The sequence below is a fragment of the Halichoerus grypus genome, chromosome 4 (genome assembly GCF_964656455.1).
Source record: "Halichoerus grypus chromosome 4, mHalGry1.hap1.1, whole genome shotgun sequence".
NCBI classification, from domain to species: Eukaryota; Metazoa; Chordata; class Mammalia; order Carnivora; family Phocidae; genus Halichoerus; species Halichoerus grypus.
The window spans coordinates 14,821,667-14,844,265 of record NC_135715.1 but is presented as its reverse complement, the minus strand read 5'-3'; the positions used below and the strand labels follow the sequence as shown (position 1 = coordinate 14,844,265).

At 43.5% G+C, this 22,599-nt stretch overlaps 2 protein-coding genes across 5 annotated transcripts in view; one reads left to right on the top strand and one right to left on the bottom strand.

Moving 5' to 3' along the window:
* Nucleotides 1-2,971, top strand: part of CLDN10 (claudin 10) — a 104,495-nt gene extending 101,524 nt beyond the window's left edge. For both annotated transcript variants that reach the window (XM_078069959.1, XM_036080094.2), the window contains exons 4-5: nucleotides 1,941-2,048; nucleotides 2,642-2,971. In XM_078069959.1, the coding sequence (XP_077926085.1) occupies nucleotides 1,941-2,048; nucleotides 2,642-2,765 (232 nt within the window). In that variant the 3' untranslated portion in view covers nucleotides 2,766-2,971. The remainder of the gene's footprint in view (nucleotides 1-1,940; nucleotides 2,049-2,641) is intronic.
* A 1,983-nt stretch (nucleotides 2,972-4,954) lies between these two features.
* Nucleotides 4,955-22,599, bottom strand: part of DZIP1 (DAZ interacting zinc finger protein 1) — a 46,593-nt gene continuing 28,948 nt past the window's right edge. For 2 of the 3 annotated variants that reach the window (XM_036080091.2, XM_036080090.2), the window contains exons 15-23: nucleotides 19,157-19,216; nucleotides 14,170-14,312; nucleotides 13,579-13,741; nucleotides 12,993-13,125; nucleotides 12,338-12,391; nucleotides 10,332-10,525; nucleotides 8,470-8,600; nucleotides 7,298-7,472; nucleotides 4,955-5,997 (exon numbers count right to left, since the gene is read on the bottom strand). In XM_036080091.2, coding sequence (XP_035935984.1) covers nucleotides 5,921-5,997; nucleotides 7,298-7,472; nucleotides 8,470-8,600; nucleotides 10,332-10,525; nucleotides 12,338-12,391; nucleotides 12,993-13,125; nucleotides 13,579-13,741; nucleotides 14,170-14,312; nucleotides 19,157-19,216 — 1,130 coding nt within the window. In that variant the 3' untranslated portion in view covers nucleotides 4,955-5,920. The remainder of the gene's footprint in view (nucleotides 5,998-7,297; nucleotides 7,473-8,469; nucleotides 8,601-10,331; nucleotides 10,526-12,337; nucleotides 12,392-12,992; nucleotides 13,126-13,578; nucleotides 13,742-14,169; nucleotides 14,313-19,156; nucleotides 19,217-22,599) is intronic. The other variant, XM_036080092.2, reaches the window with a different exon arrangement.

Here is a 22,599-nt window from a genome sequence, read left to right as displayed (position 1 = left end):
ATGGCACATAGAAACAGACGAGGCAAAACTCGGGACAGGCCCAGGCAGGACGTGCCCGCTGCTCTCAACAGTGCAGTCTGGCCTCGAGACCTAAGCCTGCCCCGGCGCCTGCGGGGAACCCACCTTGGCCCTGCCTTGCCCCTTGTCACCCTCACCTCTGACTCTCCTGTCTCAGCTCTTCTGTGGACTCTGCATGACCAAAAGAGACCCCTCCCACTTGGACTTCATTTTTTCCCCATTAGGTTGGGGTAGCGTCCATCAGTCTTTGCCTTGTGGTGGAAATCTATGGGCCAAAAAATCTTGAGAATCACTTCTTTATTAAAAAACAAAAAACAAAAAACCCCCCTGTTCTTCAAAAGGATAGGCAAACATGAAAACACACAACCCTAACATTTTGGTATACTTTTGTCATTCCTTCTTTGTTTTTCTGGGTGAGTACTCCTCCCCTGAAAGGATTTCCTCTAGTCCTCCATGGCAAAAAGTGATTTCCTTTTTCGTTCTGCATAGCATTATTTGTACCTTTGTGTGGGGACCTCCCCAAGGTAGGAGCTGTCTTGTGTATCTTGTGGAGCTTTGCATCTGCTTGAGGCATCAGCAGAGTACTGTGGCCAGCCAGGTGGCAATCTATCACTAAATGCTGTTATTTTGTATTTATCTCCCACTAGATTATGGTGACAAGCAAGATAGAGCTTTATCTAGCACTGACTTTTTATGGGCTTGTAGAGGAAGAAAAACTTAAATTTCCCCCCCTCTACTTTCCTGGGTTCTCAGCTGGGGCCCTATAAATTAGACTGACAAAAGACAGATTGGGGCGCCTGGGTAGCTCAGTTGGTTAAATGTCAGCCTTCAGCTCAGGTCATGATCCCAGGGTCCTGGGATCGAGCCCCGCATTGGGCTCCCTGCTCAGTGGGGAGCCTGCTTCTCCCTCTGCTGCTGCTCTGCCTACTTGTGCTCTCTCTCTCTGTCAAATAAATAAATAAAATCTTTAAAAAAAAAAGATTAACAGGAGAAAAAAAGAGCTGGTTGACATGTGCATCGTGGAGACACGTAGGAGTACCCAGTGATGAGTAACTCAAAGTGCCGGTTAGAACTTGGGCTTATATGGCATCTACATAAAAGAACAATAAGCTCAGAGAGAGTTGACAAGACCAGAGAAAAGGACTTTGAGCCTCTGGGGTGGCAGATCTATGGGGAACTAATGGAGGATATGGCTGGTTTGTCAAGTTTGTTACGAAGATCCCCCTGGTGCCCTTTGTGTGCCCCCCCTGGGTGTACTGTTGTCTCTGGTGATTAACTTCTGTCCTTCCTCGTCGGTGGGGTGGGAGGGATGGGGGACATCTTTACAAATTGATGTCCTGCTTTAAGGCAAATGGGGAGGGGCAGAGAGCTTTTCTGGTATTTGCTTCTCCGTTGTTGCCTTTAGCTCAAAATAATTCTCATGCCCCAGTGGCCTGTTTGGGGGTGGCATATTCTGCCATCCTTCAACACCTTGTTCATGATTTGCAAATAAATGTTTATTGAATTTAATTAAACTGAAAGCGAAGGCAACCTGCCATTTTCTAACTGGAGTCTGCTGAATAATTTACCCTGTGCAGTGGACTAAATAGATGGAACGCTCTGTGAGCTTCAGACAGGTCCAGAGGAGGGATACCGGCTGAGCCAGGAGGCCGGGGCTCCTCAACCGGCTTTGCCTCTGATTTGCCTGCAGGGATCACTTCTTCCTTTTGGGAAGTCGGGGAGACATAATCAAGAGATGGCTAGAAAAACACGTTGAGTAAAGTGTAAAGCGTTATACAGATAGAAGGTGTTATTACTTCCTGTAAAAGCTCCAGTAGCAAACGTTTATGATGAGCATTTAGTAAATGTTGGCTCGTTAGCCTTAAATACTGTTTATGCCCCAAATAATTCAGCCATAATACTTGTGCAATACTTCCTCACAGGTACGAATTAGGAGCTGCTCTGTTTATTGGATGGGCAGGAGCCTCACTCTGCATAATTGGCGGCGTCATATTTTGCTTTTCAATATCTGACAACAACAAACCTCCCAGGTATGAAAAAGAGACAAAGATGACCTGTTAAAATTATTACAGGTGTGGCAAATTATAGATTGTTCGCACGATTCTTAGAAACATCAAAAAACTAGGATTGATTGAAGTTAGGAATACATAGTGAATGTAATATTAAATAAGATAAATACAGTGAAGAGAATAAATATATAGTTAAGTTAATTTAAAAAGTCAGAGCTCATCCTTCTTACATTCCAGAGCCATTTCTGTGAGCAGAACGATAGGGCTTACCGTGGGGCATATTCTTCACTGTGGCCTCATCGTTTTCACACAGGCAGAGATTCCTGATGAAGGTCAGTACTGTCCGCCAGGGTCCAGGAAGATGAGTTTTAAAAGAGAAAAACTGAACAGATGAACAAGCCACGAGTTTCTTCTGCTGAGATTTGCACTGACACACGTTCAGAAATGACAGGGAGATATTTGCAGGGGCGGGGTGGCGGTGAGAGAGAAGGAGAGAGAGAAGCTCACTAGCAGTAAGCAGGGAAAGTCTGCAGCTTTGCTGGGGCAGAAGCAGGGGGTAACGGTTTCTGCCCTCCGTGTGCAGTAGATCTACCAGACTGTGTTTTGCCTTGCAGAATGGGATACGCATACAATGGGGCCACGTCTGTCCTGTCTTCTCGGACAAAGTATCATGGCGCAGAAGGAGATTTTAAAACCACAAACCCTTCAAAACAGTTTGATAAAAATGCTTATGTCTGAAAAGAGCACTGCTATGAGCTGTCTTGAGTTATTATAAAAGTGAACTGTTCACAAAATGATCCCCCCTCAAGGCCTTCCTCTAATTCACACTCAAAACTATTTTTAAAACATGAATTTGGAGAATTTGCTGATTGTATGGATGTAAATGTTCTAATCATTTTCTGTTGTGGCTTTCTATAAAAAAAATAAACAGGTTATTTACAGGATTTGTATATATTTTATATATTTATAGAACATGGGAAGTATTTAGCACCAAGGGATCAAGTATTTGTACTGGAGCCTCCTTGATCATTCAGACGTGGCATTCTTTGTCCCCATTCCTTGTTTCTTTTCCTTCATATATTAAACAGAAGGTGTATAAGAAGTGGTGTCTTGTGAACAGCGTGGGGGCAATCTGAGACTGTTCCTCAAAAGATGTTTGGGTTGAATGGACAGGTTACTGGCTGTGTCGCGACGACTTCCGGTTTCTTACACCTGTTTGTCACCACTGTGATTCTCAGTGACTGCTCAGGAAGGGCTAATGGGGCCAAGACATTGCCTGGCACGTCCGCCTTAAAGAGCTGCTGAGGCTTTTCTGAAACAGAAAGCAGATTCTGGGCTGGAGGGTCAGCACGAGCCTGGCTGGAGATGCGGGTCACGGCTGACTTTGGAGCCAGCCGAGGAAGGTCCCAGAGCCTACATGGCACCTGCCTCGCTCACAACCTATGGCTGAGTTCTGGTGTGTCTCTCGGGCCCTGAGTGCACAACCAAGCTGGGTAATGGAGAGACTTACCATTTTTCAAGGCATGTCAGTTGCCCCAGTGATCTCTGAACAGCGTGGAAGACTTAAAAAGGAAAATCACATTATTTGGAGATGTTCAATGGGAAGAAGAGGAAATAAACAAGTTTGTTACTAAAAAAATTATATGTATATTATATAGATACATATATGATATGTAATATATAATATATAAAATAAATATGTAATTTATAAAATAGTAAAATAAATATAAGTATAAAAATATATACTATACATATAATATATGTATAAATATCTCTTCTAGGGATACAAATGAACCGAAAGCCACAAGGGAGGTTAGGTGCTATAGGCCAGTGTGAGGGCAGGATTTTATGGGTGTGTGTTTAAAGCCAAGTTTTTTATTTCAGAGCTGTGCTGGTGAAGGTAATGTTTGGATTGTACTGAAGCATTCTAGCTCCTGAAGAATTTAGGGAGAGGAGGGGGGGGTGAAAGGACAGAAAAGCTCTGTCGGGAACCGCAAACATGTTAGCTGTGCATCAGTGAGGGGAAACACAGGGTCCGAAGAAAATCGAACAAACCACATCTCCGAGGACAGCGTGGTGTAGGACTAAAGAGAGGAGTTAAAGGAGTGGCTTTTGCAACACAGATGTGCCAACTCAATTTAGATACTGGGTTTGTGTAGCAGTTCATCCCATTTCCCCTCCCCTTTCCGTCAGGAGTGAAGACGGGGAGCTTAGAGACCGGGGTAAAGCCTGCTCTTGTCACTTTCAAGTCGTATGGCTTTTGGCAAGTTACTTAATTCTCCATTTCTCACATCTTCAGGATGAGGTTATGATATTCACTGTGTCCCAGAGTTGTTCTGATTAAATGAACTATGCATGTTAAAAAAGCAAAATAGGGGCGCCTGGGTGGCTCAGTCGGTTGGGCGTCTGCCTTCGGCTCGGGTGATGATCTCAGGGTCCTGGGATAGGGTCCCTGCTCTGCGGGGAGCCTGCTTTTCCCTCTCTTCTCTGCTCCTCCCCACTGCTTGTGCACTCGAGCTCGCTCTCTCTCAAATAAATAAAATCTTAAAAAAAAGCAAAATACACCCACGTAGTTCAATAAATATCTGTTGAAAAAGTGACCGAATGAGCACAGTGGCCCGTGTGCCTTCTTGGGCACGGTGTGGCTTTGGTGTGTTGCGTACCTCTGTCCCCCTGTATGGAGATTTGATTTGGCGTTTATTAAAGCTCTTACATGGAAGGTGAGTGCGTTTCCATAAAATGGCCCCTGTGGGAAGTGCTTGAAAGGGTGCAAGTGGACAAGTGAAAAGGACCCTTGGGGGCAGAAACATAAATTGTTGTGACTTCAGATCAGGATGTTGTGTGGCCCAGCTCACAGGGCAAGCCTAACCCCCAACAAGGTGAGGTTAGCTCAGAACCCATCCTTAGTAACTCAGCCACAGTCACGATGATGTAATGGAGGCCTTTACTTGAAAGACTGGCAAATTGAAGAGAGATCCAAAACCCAACAGACTATTAGTTAAAATGTTACTTTTTTTTGGAAACAGGAGTACAGATAGTACCACAAAGTATAAAAAAATGCAAAAAACAGTTTATATGAACTTTCTGACCATTGACAATTAAGAACAGAACTAATTAGTTTTGAGGTATTTTATAATATGGGTTGGGCATTTGAAGAAAGTGAAAAAAAACCCCACATACACATATGAATTCAGTAATGACTCAATCTTTTCTATTCAGATTCTGATTGAAAACAGCTACATTTTATTCATAAAATATCCAAGGCAAAGATTATACTGCAGAAATGGTAATGTTCTAAAATAATTGTTTAATACAACATGCTTACAACAGCTCAAAGCGGCGTATGATACACATACTTCTGGAAAAGGTATTTAATATGGGCCTAGCTATATTTTTATAATTCTAAACTTATTTCTATATGAAAAATAACCAATCTACTCTTAAGATTTCATTGATTTCACTAATTCAAGTTTAAGCATACTAACAGAATTTTATAATAAAACACTTCCAGTGTGATAACGCACATAAGAAAGATATAAAAAAAAAGTTTTTAATTCAAACCAAAACCTGTAAGTTTAAAAAAAATTCACTTAAAAATTAGTTGAAAAAATACACTTAAACACTAGAGTACCGTTCTGAAGAAAAAACTTTTTATGACTTAAAATGACATATTAATTTTAAGCAGCAGAAGTCTTAAACACCCTCTATATGCTTCAAAATACTGTTGACAATTTGTTTTTCAATACTGAATTAGGTGCTGTTAAAGAGACCCTTGTTCTCTGAATCAGCTTCCTTGTTATTGTGGGAAATACGTAAGGCAGGAGCGCTAGAATCTTGTGGGCAGATTACTGGAATCCCGTTGGCATCTGCACCTTCTGACTCTGAGGCTGTGGTTATACATCTGAAGAGTCGCTCCAATCAGTCACAGTTACTAAGCTGCTTTTCAGCGTGCTGGATTCATCTTGAAGTCCTGTGGAGGGAGAGACAGAAGGAGGAAGAGGAGCTTCAACGATCAGACAAGTCTGTAAAAATCCCCTATCGCTCAGTGTCCAGGTCTGTTGGCTGATCCGCAGGCCCCCAGCTCCCACAGGCTGTGGAGGAAGGTACAAGTGCAATCTGACCACGAAATGGCCACATCTCCAGGATACCATCAGGGGCCCTTGTCTAGAGGCTTCCACTTGGCATCTCTCCTTCCCTTCATTCAGCACAGGGCCAGGATCCTTAACCATGCTCAGTAACGTTCTGTTGTTACTGACTCTGACTGACAGGTGTAAAGAAAGGAGAATAAAAGTATAATAGGCCAAGTAGGAGCTGAATGGTAAATAGGGGTTTTCTAGGATTGATGGGCTTTAATATGAAGCACAGATAACCTAGTGGCGGGCACCGTGTAGAAGTAAAGACACGGCTCACATTCTGGAGGAGAGGAAAGGTGACTTGGAGGGCAGACAGCAATGGCTCATCTTACAAAGTGAGGTGGCGAGAGATCCTGCTGAAAATGGGAAGGACAGATAGGTTTGCACGTATTAATTTGAAGTACAGATGGGGGCACAAAAAGACCCAACGGGGGTCAATGAGAGGTGTCGTGAGTGCGGGAAATGAGCCACACCCCTATCTGTCTTAGCAGGACATCAACAGTTCATGTCTAAAGTTGATGAGTCTGGAAACTGTAGTCTGACCTACTACTGAGAGATGTGGTGGAACTCGGGGCGCCACACAGACCCGAGGACGGACGCTGCACCTGGGGGGAGAGGCCCTGACAAGCCCTTCTGGACAACCTGGCCAGACCCTAGGACTCAGCCAGGAACAATGTCAACTCCGGGTTTCATCTGTAATTCATCCCACTGGCTATAATGTTGCAAGAGAAATCTTTCTTCAAAGAAAATAAAGAGAAACATTTAATGTGTAAAGAGATTAACGAAGGAAGACTGCCAGAAGAATGGCCCCATTCAGGTGTAAGAGCAGAAATTTTAATTTCTGCGAGGCATCTGCATGAAGAGAATATTTGCATGGGCATTTTCAAAAATAATATTACAATTTAAAGACTAGGTCCAAATTAAATAAATATACACAGATTAAAGGACTTTAAAGGGGAATAAATGTGCACAAAGCACACGGTATTTGTTATATCGTGTGCTTTGTGAAAGCGTCAAGGTATTTATTATACCAACAGCGTTTCTGTCTGATGATATATTAACATAGCTTCATTAGATATTTATAAAGATGAAACAAATAACTGGAAAATGGACTGTCAAGACACTAAAGCCACGAACCTTCTCCTTTTGGCCCCTTCGGATGAGACGCACCCCAGGCGCGTGGCACTTGAGTAGAATTTGACTCATTCTTCACAGGTAGAGGTTCCCTCTGTTCTCTCCCAGTTTTCTTCCCCAGAGATCTTTCCTCCTCTATGGAGGATATGTCCCAGTCATCATCCTCCACATCCGCACACTGAGAGAAAACATGGAGAGCAATGAGGGTTTCTTAAACACGCAGTGCATGTTGGTGTCCGTCGGTCATTTTGTTGGCTAGCCTGAGCCGCTGACACCGAATGATCCGATGTTGGGGAATCTCAGAGATTCCCCATCTGGTCATTTCTGGAGGGCAAGGAAGCGGACTTGGAAATCTGTGTTTTGTAGGCAGATGGAACCACCTCTTTGTTTCTTGCCACGGAAATGTACACATTTCCTACCTACTCTACCAGCCACGAATTTAGAAAAATCCCAGACACACTACGTTGTAGCAGTAAAGTCAGGCTGCTCCGCAAGTAGGAGCTCTTACCTCTGGGATAATCTGACCTTGAGCTGCCGGTGACGTCACACCAGGGCCCAACTGAAAGGAGCACGCGTTCCTACTGCGCCCACAGATGAACAAGAGGAGTCAAAGCTAAGAAAATGGTGACCACTACTGGGAGACCCGGTCAACACAGATGAGCTGCACCCAGAAATACAGCAAGAGTTCTCCACGCACAGAAACACTTCGATGTCCCGGCGGTTGGAACCGCTCGGAAGGTGTTAGGGTGTTAGGGTGCCCGGGCTCTGCTCTCGTCTCTCAGATGCATTTCTCCACCCACTCCAGCTCCCAAGCCGGGCTGAACCCTGACGAGTCCCTATCTTACCCCAGGTTCTGGCCGGTCACAAGCATCTGTGTGCCAACTATCTAATGCTTGCACGCGTCAGCCAGACACGTGACAGGAGGTTGGAAACCTATCAAGCCTGATAAGCACACGATGCCTTCTTACCCGCTGTCATTCCGGTATCTTTGATTCTCTACGGAAAGGAAAGAAATGCAATGATGCTGCAAACAAGATATGGTGCAAATCTCAACCGCTACTGTCCTAAATATGTGTTTTATATTTCACTACAAAAAGTACAATTTATTAAGGTATATTCGTTAAAAGATGACTTTCTCTGTGCATGTTTAAAACAGAAAGCAAGAGTGATTTCACCTTTAGTTCTTCTTTGAATTCTTTTTTGATGAACGCCTCAGCAACATTAATTCCACCAACTGGCTTAGTCACGTTTCTGTGATTTGAAACCGTCTTTTCAACTTTTTCAGTCAGTGTTTTAATGGAGGTTCCTGGATGACCAACAGAAAATAGGTACAATTTCAAAAAAAAAATTGCTATCTTTCTTCGATTCCAAAATAACCTGAACAAGCGACTTGGAAAGAGTCTAAGCTTTGTGAATAATCATATTTATTAAATTAAAATCAATTTATGTATGTTGGGGATTGAAAAAAGTTACATTAATACATGTATAACTCCTTTTAGAAAAATCATGATCTCCTAGACCAGAAGCAAGAAAATATTCATTTTATTTTATTTTTTTAAAAGATTTTATTCATTTATTTGAGAGAGAGTGAGTGACAGAGAGCATGAGTGGGGTGGAGGGGCAGAAGGAGAAGGAGAAGTAGGCTTCCCTCCGAGCAGGGAGCCCGACATGGGGCTCGATCCCAGGACCCTGGGATCATGACCTGAGCCGAAGGCAGATGCTTAATGACTGAGCCACCCGGGCGCCTGAAAATGTTTATTTTATATCAAAGAAGGATGGTCTCATTCAAGCTGTGGTCAGAAACTTTAACTTCAGGGCGCCTGCGTGGCTCAGTTGGTTAAGCGACTGCCTTCGGCTCAGGTCATGATCCTGGAGTCCCTGGATCGAGTCCCGCATCAGGCTCCCTGCTCGGCAGGGAGTCTGCTTCTCCCTCTGACCCTCCCCCCTCTCATGTGCTCTCTCTCATTCTCTCTTAAATAAAAAATAAAAAATAAAAGAAGCTTTAACTTCAGTGAGGCAGTCTGTAGGAGTGGAATATTCATGTGGGTATTTTCAAAAACAATAGTATTTTAAAATGGATTAGTTATATCTTACATAATTATATGTAACATGAACATAAATTGTATACAATAATTATAATATATATTATATGTAATAATATATAACATAATTAATAAATTAATTATATCTGATATGTTTAAAATATATAATTTTTAAACTGCATTAAGCTGAATTTCTTTTTTTAATTTTTTATTGTTATGTTAATCACCACACATTACATCATTAGTTTTAGAAGCTGAATAGCTTTTTCAAGAAATGACCCTTAAGCCCCACTTCTCTTCAGCAAATGATCAGCAGTCGCACGCTTGGATCTTATGTTCCTGTAGAATTGCCCCATCTCCCAAGGCAGTACCGTGTATGAGAATATCCATTCTTACAGATGCCCAGTGTATGGGTTGATGTTCATACGATGATGTTCGCACCCCCGATATCTCAGAATGTGCCCTTATTTGGAGATAAGGCCTTTAAAGAGGTCATCAAATTAAAGTGAGTTCGTTAGGGTGGGCCCGGATCCAGTATGACTGGTGTCCTTATAAAAATGGGAAACTGGGACACAGACGCATGACTGGGGGGAGGGTGATGGTCAGCTACAAGCCAAGGACAGAAGCTTAGACCAGATCTTTCCCTCATGGCCCTCACAAAGACCCAAGCTTGCCACCCTTGATTTTGGCCTTCTAGCTTCTGGGATGCAGACAATAAATTTCTGTTTTAAGCCACGAGGTGTGTGGTACTTTGTTCCAACAGCCCCAGGAAACAAATACACCCAGGCATCTCCCACCTGCTTCCTCTCCTTCCACCTGAGCATCAGTGAGTTGCTAAGCCTGTGCATCTTCCTTAGGCAGCATCGGCTTTTGGGTTAGCCCGGTCCTTTCCGTGAGCACTTTCCCAGCTCTGCCTCCCAGTGCTTGGGGCCCCCAGTTGGGGACCACTGTCCTAAACAAACTTTCCAGAAGGACTTTCAATGGCCAGAGCTCACCTGTGGGCTTGGGAGAAATGTCGGAGTCCTCAGTTTCACTTCCCTCGGTCCAGTCAGCGTCGCTTTTGACAATGTTCTTCCCAAAGCCGCTCTTGTTGCTTTCGGAGGGCTGCACAGGAAGAAAGTCTGGGGATGCGCAGGCCTGCATGAGGTCATCACCGTCCAGTTCCTCCTCCGAACTGAATGGAGGCGTTCTAAACAAATGAAAACCCACGCAGGGCACTGGTGTTGCCTTTTGGGATTTGGGGGAAAGAAATCTTTTCTGTAGTAAAACTACTCCATCTTTTAAAATAGCGTCATTACAGGGGTGCCTGGGTGGCTCAGTCGTTAAGCGTCTGCCATCGGCTCAGGTCATGATCCCAGGGTCCTGGGATCGAGCCCCGCATCGGGCTCCCTGCTCCACAGGGAAGCCTGCTTCTCCCTCTCCCACTCCCCCTGCTTGTGTTCCCTTTCTCACTGTGTCTCTCTCTGTCAAATAAATAAAATATTTTTTTAAAATAAATAAATAAAATAAAATAGCGTCATTACTTATAAGTTACCTCTACACTGCACTTGATGAAGTGCTTTTACATACACAATCCCATTTGCTTCATCACATGAATTAGCACCCCATTTTAAAGTGGGTGGGGGAGGGCTCGATGGGGGATGGGCATTAAGGAGGGCACTTGTTGCAATGAGCACTGGGTGTTGTATGGAAGTGATGAATCACTGGATTCTACTCCTGAAACCAATATTGCACTGTTATGTTAACCAACTAGAATTTAAATTAAAAAAAATTTTTTAATTAAAAAAAATTTAAAAAAAAAGGAATTGTCTAGGCATAATGCACATATGGCCGACAACATTATGTACACTTGGAAACTGTTGGGTGAGTGTTTTTTTACCACAATTAAAAAAGAAAAATTAAAAAAATTTTAAAAAATAAAGTGAGAAGTTCAGAGCAGTGTTCGTTCATTCAAGAACATCCTTTGAGCACTTAAATTCCAGACAATGTTCAGTCATACCATGTCCCATGAAATAAGGCTCCTAGGAGACTTTGTACACGGAAAATGCTTTTGAAGGGTAAATCATTTTATTGCCTCTATTATATTCTATTTATACTGTCCCTACTATATACATAATTTATATCGTCTCTACTATATATACGCAATGCCTCAAGAAGAGATATTTATAGCATTAATATCTCCAGAAAAAGTTGATAAAATTCAGTTATGATAAAATCAGTTTTACTTATAATTAATAACAATAATGTACCTATAATTTATTAAGTCCCCATTAAGTGCCAAGCCCTGAGGCCAAGCCCTTTTCTTTCAAAATATAAAGATTTTAATTTTTATTTTACTTTTTTTTTTAAGTAGGCTCCATGCCCAATGTGGGGCTTGAACTCATGACCCTGAGATCAAGAGTTGCTTGCTCTACCGACTGAGCCAGGCAGGCACCCCCAAACCCCTTTTCATATATTCTTAATCTGTAGAACTATCCTGTGAAAACAGCAGCTTTACCCCCATTGAACAGATAAGAAAACAGGCCTAAACAGGTAAGCAAGTGAATCAGTAACACACAGTTCATGAGTGACGGAGCTAGGATCCTCAGTATCCTAAGAGGGCCCAAGACAGTAAGTTCTAGGGCCATTATTGACTTCTACAAGGGGCAAGCCCACCACGATATCATCTGACTACACTATCCAGGATCCAGCCACTAAAAGACAACATCATTCACTTAATTCACCGTGCTTATTGAAAATTACGGGACACGGTGGGGAATAATGGAAATGACATGGGGCAGCGGTCCCACTTCTTAGTGGGGGCCACAAGGTGATAAATGCTTTTGACTTACAGTAAATCTGATAAAGAAACAAAGACATGTCACAAAGGAGTGACAAATTAGTTGTGATGTTTAATAATTAGAGTTTTAGTTAACCGCAGTGCACATACTAATTTACAACAAAACGAATGTTCAGGGGAAAGACCTTTTTAAACGTCCTCTCCCCACTCCCAAGTACTCACGTAATAGTTGAAGATTTTCTGGGAAAATGATCTTCTGTGATATTTTTCTTAATTCTAAAACACAAAAGAAAACGATTTCTAAGTGGCACAAGTGAATAATATAACTTAATATAAATTTCTATGGAATGGGTGATTTTTGCTTTTGAACATTTGTTAAAGAGGATAAGCAGCAAGAGATGGGCTGGTACCAATGACAGGCTGGTAGGAACTGTAAGCGTGACGCTCTGCTGGGTCGGACATTGCTGTGGGTTGAATGTCTGCATCGCCCTAAAATCCACATATTGAAGCCTTAACCCCCCAGGGGATGCTCTCTGGAGGTTGGGCCTTTGGGAGGTAATTACGTTTATTTGAGGTCATGAGGGTGGGGCCCCCATAAAGGGATTAGTGTCCTTTTAAGAAGAAGAAGAGGGATCAGACCTCTCTCTCTCCCTTCCACGTGGGGACCCAGTGAGAAGGTGACCGTCTACCAGCCTGGAAGCAAGCTGTCACCAGAACTCGACCATACGTCGTGCTGCTTTCAGACGTCCAATCTCAAGAAGTGTGAGAAAATAGCTCTCTGTTGTTCAGGCCACGCGGTCCGTGGTGTTTTGTTATAGCAGCCCAAGCCGACTGGGATAACCATGAATACAAACATTTTAGGGTCGAAAAGACTTACTTTGGGACAGACGTCCTATCGGTAAAAACAGGTCTTTGTCTTATCAGCTGTCTGCTTCTGGGAGGAAGCTGTACCGCCTTGGGTATTTCTCCATTTGAAAGGGTATCCACTTGAGGAGGAGCACTGTACTTATCTGGAAGAGCATTTTCATTCATGAGTCTCCATTGTCTTCGTCATCAGCAAGTGAAAAGCACAAGAAAATACAATACTGTCTACACTGGCACTTGAAACCAACAAGCTCTTGGCTCTAGAGTCCACACGACAGGCTTTTTTTTTTAAGATTTATTTATTTTAGAGAAAGAGCGTGAGTGAGAGCAGAGGAAGGGGCAGAGGAAGCGAGAATATGCACGCTGAGCATGGAGCCCGACGTGGGAGCCAAAACCAAGAGTTGGACGCTCAACCAAATGAGCCACCCAGGTGCCCCAGGCATTTTTTAATATTAAAATAAAGCCCAAGACGCAACATATAATGGTCCAAACAGTATGAGACTTGCCAATGAAGTTCCAAAGTTTGCAAACCATTTAAAAGGCAACAAGACTTCCGTTCCTACGTGCAGAAATGAAATGGCAGCCAATGACGGGCTTACCTGAGGACAGTAAGGTTCTCTCCTCAATTTTACAGCTGACCTCATCTTCAAGGAATTCTCGAATTTTCTGAATGTTGGGTATTTGTCTTTCTCGTTCATGTCTCGCTGATTCCACAGTTCTTAGCACCCTACTGAAGTGATCGCTTGGAATTCCACGTATATCCTGAAGCAATAAAATGTTAAGCTTATTAGCCTGGGACATTCTTCATTTCATGAGCATTTGTCGGCATAAATTGTGCCAACCTTTTGTCCTCACTGCTGCATGCGAGGGAGGGGACACCCCGACATATAACACATTATTCTGGCCTCAAGAGGAGCTCCCAGAGCAGTGGGACATAGAGGGGGTGTGTATTGAGTGCATGGGACTCGTCAGTGGTGCTAGGCTGTGAGTGCCAGGACCGAATGCACAGAGGGGTGTGTGTGTGTGTGTGTGTGTGTGTGAGACTGACCAACAATGCAAGCTGGGCCATCAGGACAGAATGAGTGCACAAGGACAGAACGGACATGCCTTCTTCTCTCCTCTGATCCTTTCCTATTGAGAAAACAAAATACAACACAACCAGTGAATGTTCCTGAAATGAAGGAGCTTACCGCATTAATCCCAAAGGTTTCCAGTTTCTCTAGCAAACTCTGCTCCAAGACACTCCTTATTTCCTTCATGAGGGAGGGGTTACTCTTCAAAGCTTTCCTTAAGTGGATCTTGTTGTGATTTAATTTCTGTTCATTCTCCCTTCCTGAAATAAGGTTTACAAAGTGTGTTAAAAAGTTAAATACATAAAAGCTCTAAGCAGAAAATGGCAAAACACCACTTTTAAACAGCAAGTAAGCATTTTGTAATGTGATAAGGTTTTGGAATTGTTTAATCATTCCGCTCAATATATGATGCTGAAGTATCACAACTTTTAAAACTACCTTAAAGTTGGCCTCAAAACTTCGGTGTCTTTAAAGACTCTTTCTTGACCCCTTAACTGAATCATTACTAGATGAATAACGCAAGAGAAATGTCTCTGCAGAAGCACAGTAGAAAAAATGAATTCTTTAGAAGTTCAATGGTTCATCCTAAAATTATTTTACTACTTTCTGAAGAATTCATCTTACCTAAATTATTAGAATTTATGTATCATTTTTTGAAGCCCCATTTATATTGAATAATTAAGTTTTGATTTAATAAATTCAGTAAAAATTTATCTAAAATTTCAAAATGTGACATTATCCCTCCCAAAATATTTACCAAAATGAAAAAGAGGTTAACAAAGAGTCTTAGGAAAAGTATATTCTGTTTAAAACCACCTATAATTAAAAGCAAAGGAAAAATAACCAGCCAGATTCTCCTAACTTTTCCTTCCCTGTTCCTCTTTCATTCCCCCACTAAAAAATGTGGCATTCAAGAGAATTTGGAGAAGGCGCGTGACTACATGACCCTGAAGATCGGAGTCCTACGTCAAAGCGGAGGCAGGGCTTGATGGAAGAGGTTCCATCGGGGGCTGTTCAGACTCTTAGTGAAGGTCCAAAGCCAGATGTGGGAGAACACAACAGTGCTGTCATTTTGGAGTCTATTCTCCGAACAGGGGCGTTTCACCCAACAAGGGTGGTGCTGAGTGCCCACGCCGAGTAGGTCTGGGGCTGCAGGGAGCTATGGTATTTTGAGGCCCGGCCTCACCCACCCCAGTAGATGGGAGTTTTAGGGACCCACAGCAGAAGATCCACAACAAAATGCCCCAATGTCTCAGACATTCTCTAAACCCTCATTCAACTCCAGCAGTAAATTGTATTTCTGTTCATGAATCAACACTTCTGCTGAGGGCAAAAGTAGTCAAATTACTGCGTGTACATTAAATAAGAGGAAAAGTCCTGCATGGTAATGCTGTTCTATAATTTGGTACTTCAGTTTGCGAAACTGAAATTATAAAATTTTGTAAGATTTTGTATTAGTAAAAATCAGAAGTAATCTTAAATTTTTGATTCTCAGCATTCATGCTGCTTTCTCACCAATGTTTTCCAATATTCTGGAGCCACCTTAAAAAAAAAAAAAACACTTCTGGGGGCCCCTGGGTGGCTCAGTTGGTTGGGCGTCTGACTCTTGATTTTGGCTCAGGTCATGATCTCAGGGTAATGGGATGGAGCCCAGCATCGGCTCTGCCCTCAGTGCAGAGTCTGCTTGTCCCTCTCCCTCATGCTCCTCCCCACCCCACCCCCACCCAGCTCACACTCTCGCTCTCTCTCTTTCAAATAAGTAAATAAATAAAATCTTAAAAAAAAAAAAAAAAGCACTTCTGTCCTAGGAACAATACATCAAAATCTAGAGGGCTTAGCTGCAGCTGTGGCCATGTCATGGGCTTTGGCGGCTAGCTGGCCATCAGGTGTAGAAAACTATCTAGGGTGAACAACATGAAGAGGTACCGAGAGATTGCCTGGGAGTCATGGTGCTACCACAGAAAAAGACACACCTCCCGCCCTGTTTACCCAAGGGAATTTTCGGGCCAGGACCCAGGGTATAAAAGGAACTACACGGAAGCACAGACAGAGAGGCTCCAGGCTCTGTCTGCTCCAGGACCCGGGTCAAGCGAACTGAATTTGTTTGCTGATTGGGTTGGGTTCACCCTCAACCCTGATGATAAGCTCCTTCTGATGACCAAGTTTCCCAAAATGACTGCAAATTAAACATATCCCCTCTGTCCTCAAATTCACTTTCTATGTTGATGCTTGCTTTAGATTCCTTTATGGATAAGGCGAAAACTCTTGGTAGGAAGGACTCTTAACAAGGCTGGGGCTGGCTGGGGGAAGCGAGAAAGAATGTAGAATGGACAGGAAAAAGAAAAAGAAAGTTTTTAATGTAATGGTGGAATTAATCACTGGAAAGCCTATCACAACAGAAGATTTTAGTCAAAGACAAAACTTTCCCAGGCAGGTAGCCCAATGCACAATAGCGCACACAAATGATCATTTCTGTCAGACATACAACGTACCATTTTTGGTGAGCAAATAATTACAGCACAAAGCGAAGAGTAAAAAACAAAACCCAAAACGGAATTTCTGGGTCAGAAGGGACGTCATCATCTAGGAATCAATCCTCTCATTTTTCACATGAGAACACTAAAACCAGAGAGGGAAAGGCACCCCGCTAGTCCTGGACCAGCCTGCCTCTGTCCCTTTGTTCTCTGCGGTAAACTCTGGAAAGCTGAAAACCTGGACCAGAGTTCCAGCCCTGTCACGAATTAAGCTCAACGACTTGGAGTAAGCTCCCAATCCCCCTGTGTTTCAAGTTCCTGAACAATGAAATGGCCTCTAAGACCCCTGCTGGCCCACATTCTAACATCCCATAGCAAGGGTTGAATATGCCTTTCCGGGACTGTCAAAACCGTAAGGACGCAGAAGTGGTCATGCATGTAAGTACGCGTGCATGCATACTTCTGGGTGACAGCCACCGTGCTTTGCAAACCACTGCCAAAAGTTAGCTGTCCAGGCGTCATCTGCAAAGTGTTAGCCCAGCTGAGGAATTTATTGATGGCAATTAATGTGCCGCCGGCATGCTGGCTCCACGGAGGCATTGAAAGTTTCGCTGGGTCACTGGCTTATGTAACAGTGTGCCTGGGACTCAGGCCTGTCTGGCGGCCCTCGGCCCTCTCCTCTCTGCAACCACAGCTGTGTCCGAATACACGGAAAGGGTTATTTTCTTTCCCAATCTGGTTCCCCGCATGCGGCAATAACCAACGATGGTGTTCGCTGCCCGTGATCCCAAACTCACACCTTACGTGGTCTGGGTAGATGAATTTTAAAACACAGGCAGAAGGATGTCATGGGTATAAGTGGGGGCCCCGAGGGGTGACGGACAAAGTGAGGACGGTCTCTTGGAATCTAACAGACTCGTTTTTTTTTTTTAAAGGACTGTGAACTTGAGACTCCATATGACCGCCGGACACATTTCATAGATTCTGCAGAAAATAAGATATTTTGGACCTCCTGACACATTACATAGATTCTGCAGAAAATAAGGTATTTGGTGTTCCAGACATCAATAAATAACATGTAGGAGGGAGAAAGCACATTACTTGAAAGCAAATGGAAAATAAACATCACACAGATATTATGGATGTGCCTGATTGAGTCACTTCTCAATCTGTAGCCTTGATAAAAATAATTTGGAAAGGGATGCCTGGGTGGCTCAGTTGGTTAAGCATCTGCCTTCGGCTCAGGTCATGATCCCAGGGTCCTGGGATCGAGCCCCGCATCGGGCTCCCTGCTCAGCGGGAGGCCTGCTTCTCTCCCTCTCTCCCTCTGCTTGTGCTCTCTCTGTCAAATAAATAAAATCTTAAAAAAAAAAAAAATAACTTGGAAAAAGCTATCTAGAGAACACAGAAAAGTTACAACAAATAATTAAGAATTTACAAATTGGAATATACATTTTAATTTTCTTCCTAACACAAATGGTAAAACCAGAGTTCATATAAATATTATTCAAGTGTAACTGTTTCAAGATGTCCAAGTCTGGCATTAGAAAATACTCTTAATAACGTGGAATGATTTTCTTAAACTTCAAAAATGAATTGACAGAAAATAATTTTGAGAGCTGCTGAATAAAAGGACTAAGCCACAATAACTTTAATTATCTCCCCAAACCTTGAACAGTTCCCAAATTTCAACATAAAGTCATTACCCTGGGGATCCCTGGGTGGCTTAGTCGGTTAAGCCTCTGACTCTTGATTTTAGTTCGGGTCATGATCTCAGGGTCGTGGGATCAAGCCCAGCATTGGGCTCCTCACTGGGCGTGGAGCCTGCTTAAGATTCTCTCTCTCTCCCTCATCCTCTCCTTCTGTCCACCATGTGCCCTTGCTCTCTCTCTATAACAAATAAATAAATCTTTTTTTAAAAAAGACATTATTCTGCACATAAATATTCTACATCAAGAGCATAAATATTATGCTTTTTTTTTGCTGTTAAAATAATTTTGAAATGGGCAGTTCACCCTCTCACAGATTCAGGATGTGAGAAATAGCTACTGTGCTAGGAATATTTTTTTCCCTAAAAAGATTTTATTTATTTATTTATTTAATTTATTTGTCAGAGAGAGAGAGCACACACAAGCAGGGGGAGCAGCAAGCAGAGGGAGAAGCAGGCTCCCCACTGAGCAGGGAGCCCGATGCGGGGCTCGATCCCAGGACCCCGGGATCATGACCTGAGCCGAAGGCAGGTGCTTAACCGACTGAGCCACCCGGGCGTTCCCTAGGAATATTTTTGTATCATCTGGTGCACAATGCATTTGTGTTGACTTGTCATCTGACCAGAAAATATCTGCGTTGACAAAAAGACTTACATTTTTTTCCCCAAGTTCCCCGACACAGGAAGATCTTAGTCACATGCTAAGAATACAGTAAAGCAGGGGAAAATATAACAGCATGTTAAAGGAATAAGGTGACAGAATACAACAGATGGATTGAAAACGTAATCTCCAAACCTAAATGTCTTCCCTAATTTTGATAACGGTGTGATAAAAACCACCGGATTGTAAATTTCAAGGCTTGGGTTTTAGCATCTCAATCGAATCTATGCAGGTGGAAACCCTGAGTGAGCCCTTGGTTACCTTTTTCTTCCTCTGAAAGCTCTTCTATTGGTTCCAGTATGTGCGATGAGAATGCCTGTTCTATTAACGAGGAAAAATAAGAATAGTACAAACAGGACAACAGCAAAGTAAAATTAGTTTCCTTTTAAACAATTTTGAAAGATACAGTTCCACAGTATTTTAATCATGCCTAAAACAGCAGAATTTGCTGGGAAGAAATATGGAGGCGGTCAGTTAAAGCTGGTCCCTTTTTCATGGTATCTGCTCTTTCCATGTATTTTCCATTAACTCCCCCTGCCTCAGGAAATTATGTTTTCAAATAATTATGTCGTTTCTCACTCAGCAACCTCGTGCCTGACAGGATTCTTTTAAGACACAAGGTCACAACTGCAAAAGGTCTTCTTCACTTATCCCCCCAAAATACCTTCCTTATAAAATATTTTGATTGGGTGGTTAAAGAGAAAATTAATGAAACTATTTCAGTTCCCAAAGATAAAAACATGACAAAATGCCCTGGGATTCCCACTTCTCACTAGCCCCAGGGTCTTCAGGTGGGAGGACCAGGATGGTGAAGGACAGGTGAACCCAGCAACAGCAGCAGGACTAAGACCCCATCCTTAGACACCTCTGTGTCCCTAAACCACGGTTCAACACCTCCTTCTGCTCCTAGAGAGCCTCCGGGGCGAGGCTGTGGACAGATGGCACGTGAAGAGGGGCTGTTCCCAATCCCACCCCAGAACAGTGCCCAGGGTGGGTTAGGCCTCTGGGTGACTTCCCAGGTAATGTGACTGGGGCTCAAGGAAATCCGTGGGCTGCATGGATAAAGCCAAACGCCATCCTTTCAAGGGGGAAGTTCCTACTTGGGGAAGGTCAGGTTTTTGCAGTCAGGCAGTCAGGCTTTAGACATTGGCATAAAATGCAATCGGAAATCTAGCTGAGGAAGTGTGTGCTTCACTCACCTTCGGCTTGGAGACTGCCCCGGGCCCCCTCCCCAGGGAGCTCCCCACTTGCACCTACAAGGAGGAGGCCATTCCTCTCCACACCAGACCCCACAGTGGGCGACCAGCGAGGGGAGTTGCCCCCCAGCTTGTCGGGCACAGATGACACGCTTTGCACGTATTAGCTTAGATTTAACACCTCCCACTTCGAAGTTCTAGCTTTTAATTTACCGAAGCGTATTTCTAATTCTGTTTTAGGGCATCTACAAACATACGCACACATGTATTGGTATACACAAATAAATAAATATATATTATATTTAAGTACACATAAATAGGCTCTTACAGCTTGTTAGCAACCTAGTCAATCTATCTGACATTGACTGGGAGAAAAGCATTTTAAACTGCTTTCCAATGAACATTTGGAACACAGCCTATTAGGAAATAGCAGTCCACTTTAATTTTGAAACATGAACATGATCGTACAAAGAAGCATTTAATTCCATCCATGCACCACGACTGATGAACATTAAAAATGTGCTTTCAAATGTGTTATTCAGCATCAAGATTTTAAAGTTATATAAATAAAGAAAAAAAAACAAACCTGTAGCTATATGTGGTAATGGATGTTAACCAGATCCTGTGGTGATCATTTCACAATATATATAAATATCGACTCATTATATTGTACACCTGTGCTAATATGTTATAGGTCAATTATATCTCAATAAAAAATTAAAAAATTAAAAAGTAAAGTTATACAAATAGACTATTTACTAGTTTGAACTGCTGAAAATAGGGATTTTAGGAGGATAGCTAATTTCAATTTTTTAAGTCACATGATTTATATTTTATTGTATTTTATGGAAATGACAAAAATAAAGTTAGGAGGAAAAGCTCTATAAAATCTCCCCAAACCATCATATACGTATTTGTTATCATTATAAGGATAGTCCTAGGACTTACTTCTTGTGAGTTGAAACAAAGCATCAAAATTGTGACCTTTGGTGCTGGGAGGCAGAGGGTGGGGCTCTAGGGGAGGGAAACTGGGCTCCTACTATAAAGGCTATAAAGGGAGTGAGGTCCACCAGACTTCAGCTCTAAACTAGCAGACTGATGTCCAAGTGTGGAGTGAAGGGCCTGCCGTTCGTATGTTTTATAAGCCACAGGCCCAGCCTCCAAATGACCCAGGTCTTGTCGTAAGTTGAGATATCCAGGCTGAGCTGATAGACTCGAAGACCCAAGTCTCTCCCCTCTGAACTCTCCAGAGGCTTCCAGAAAAATCCTTATGTCAGTGCCCTACCATTCCCTCCAGAAGACGAACTCCCAGGTCTGTACCCAGCCCTCTCTGGCACTGGCTGGCTGTGTTGGACTTTGTCAGCCCGACCCCGGAAGCCAACAAGGGCCAGTGCTTTCTCAGTGGCTCCTGTTCCTGCTTCATTTGATCCTTAGCACAGCCCACCGAAGTAGCTGTTACTGTTCTCCTCATTTGGCAAGCAAGGAAACCCAAACCTGTGGCTTCATGAGTCAACCGTGAACCCAGACTGCTTGCTTCCTTTCAAAGTCCAGGCTCTTGGCCAGGAAACCATAGTGCCTTCCTACTGGCAATTTCTGCGTTTGTCTCCCGGACTTCTCTACATGGCACTGTCTCTGTGAGCTCATGGTGTTCTTAACCCGTCCCTCACCCTTGCCCGAATCACCTGCACCTGCAGCTTTCCACCAGCTCCATGAACAGCTGGTATGTCTGCCCCCTCGTTTCAAAACCTCAACCCCAATTCCTAGGTGAAGAATCACCCAGAGACCATTCCTCAATCCCCAGCTGGTCTGTCCAGCTCTAAATCTTTGAGTACACTCTGGTCAGGCTGAGCTTCCCCAAGCCCAGCCCTCCCGTCTGGCCACGCCCAGCCTCAAGAACATTCGGCGGCTACAGAATGTCACAAGAACGGCCCGACCAGCTAGAGGCTGGTACCGGGTGCTCGCCATGAACGGTCTCAACCAGCCTCGCTTCCCTCAAGTCTCTTCTGCCTACCCTACGCTCAGCCAAATAATTCATCTGCACCACTCATCCCCATCTCGTGCTTTCCTCTGACCTTTTGCTTCTACTTTTTGCTTTGTCTCTGGGGAGGGGAGCAGCCTACGCCCCTGACAACCCCCATCTCGTAACTGATCCCTCAATCCAGGACAATTCTGAAGAGCCCATCCCAGCTCTAAAGCTCCCGGTGAGATGTGCGGAGGCCCGCACTGCAGTGCGTCTAGGTTCAGGGCCCCCTTCCACCCACTCCTGCTTCTCTCACGGGGGTTGGCCAAGAGCACGGCCCAGTAGACCTCCCAGCTGCAAACCTCCACCTCAGAGTCTGTTTCCCGGGGAACCCAACCTAAGACCATGACGTTTTTCATGGTGAAGAGCCTCATCAAGCTCTGAGATGGAACAAAAGGAAAGATTGAGAGGTAATCGGGCTAAATAATGTTACGTAATACAGATAAGGCTCCCCGCCCCCGCCCCCTACAGCTGGGGACATTGCCATG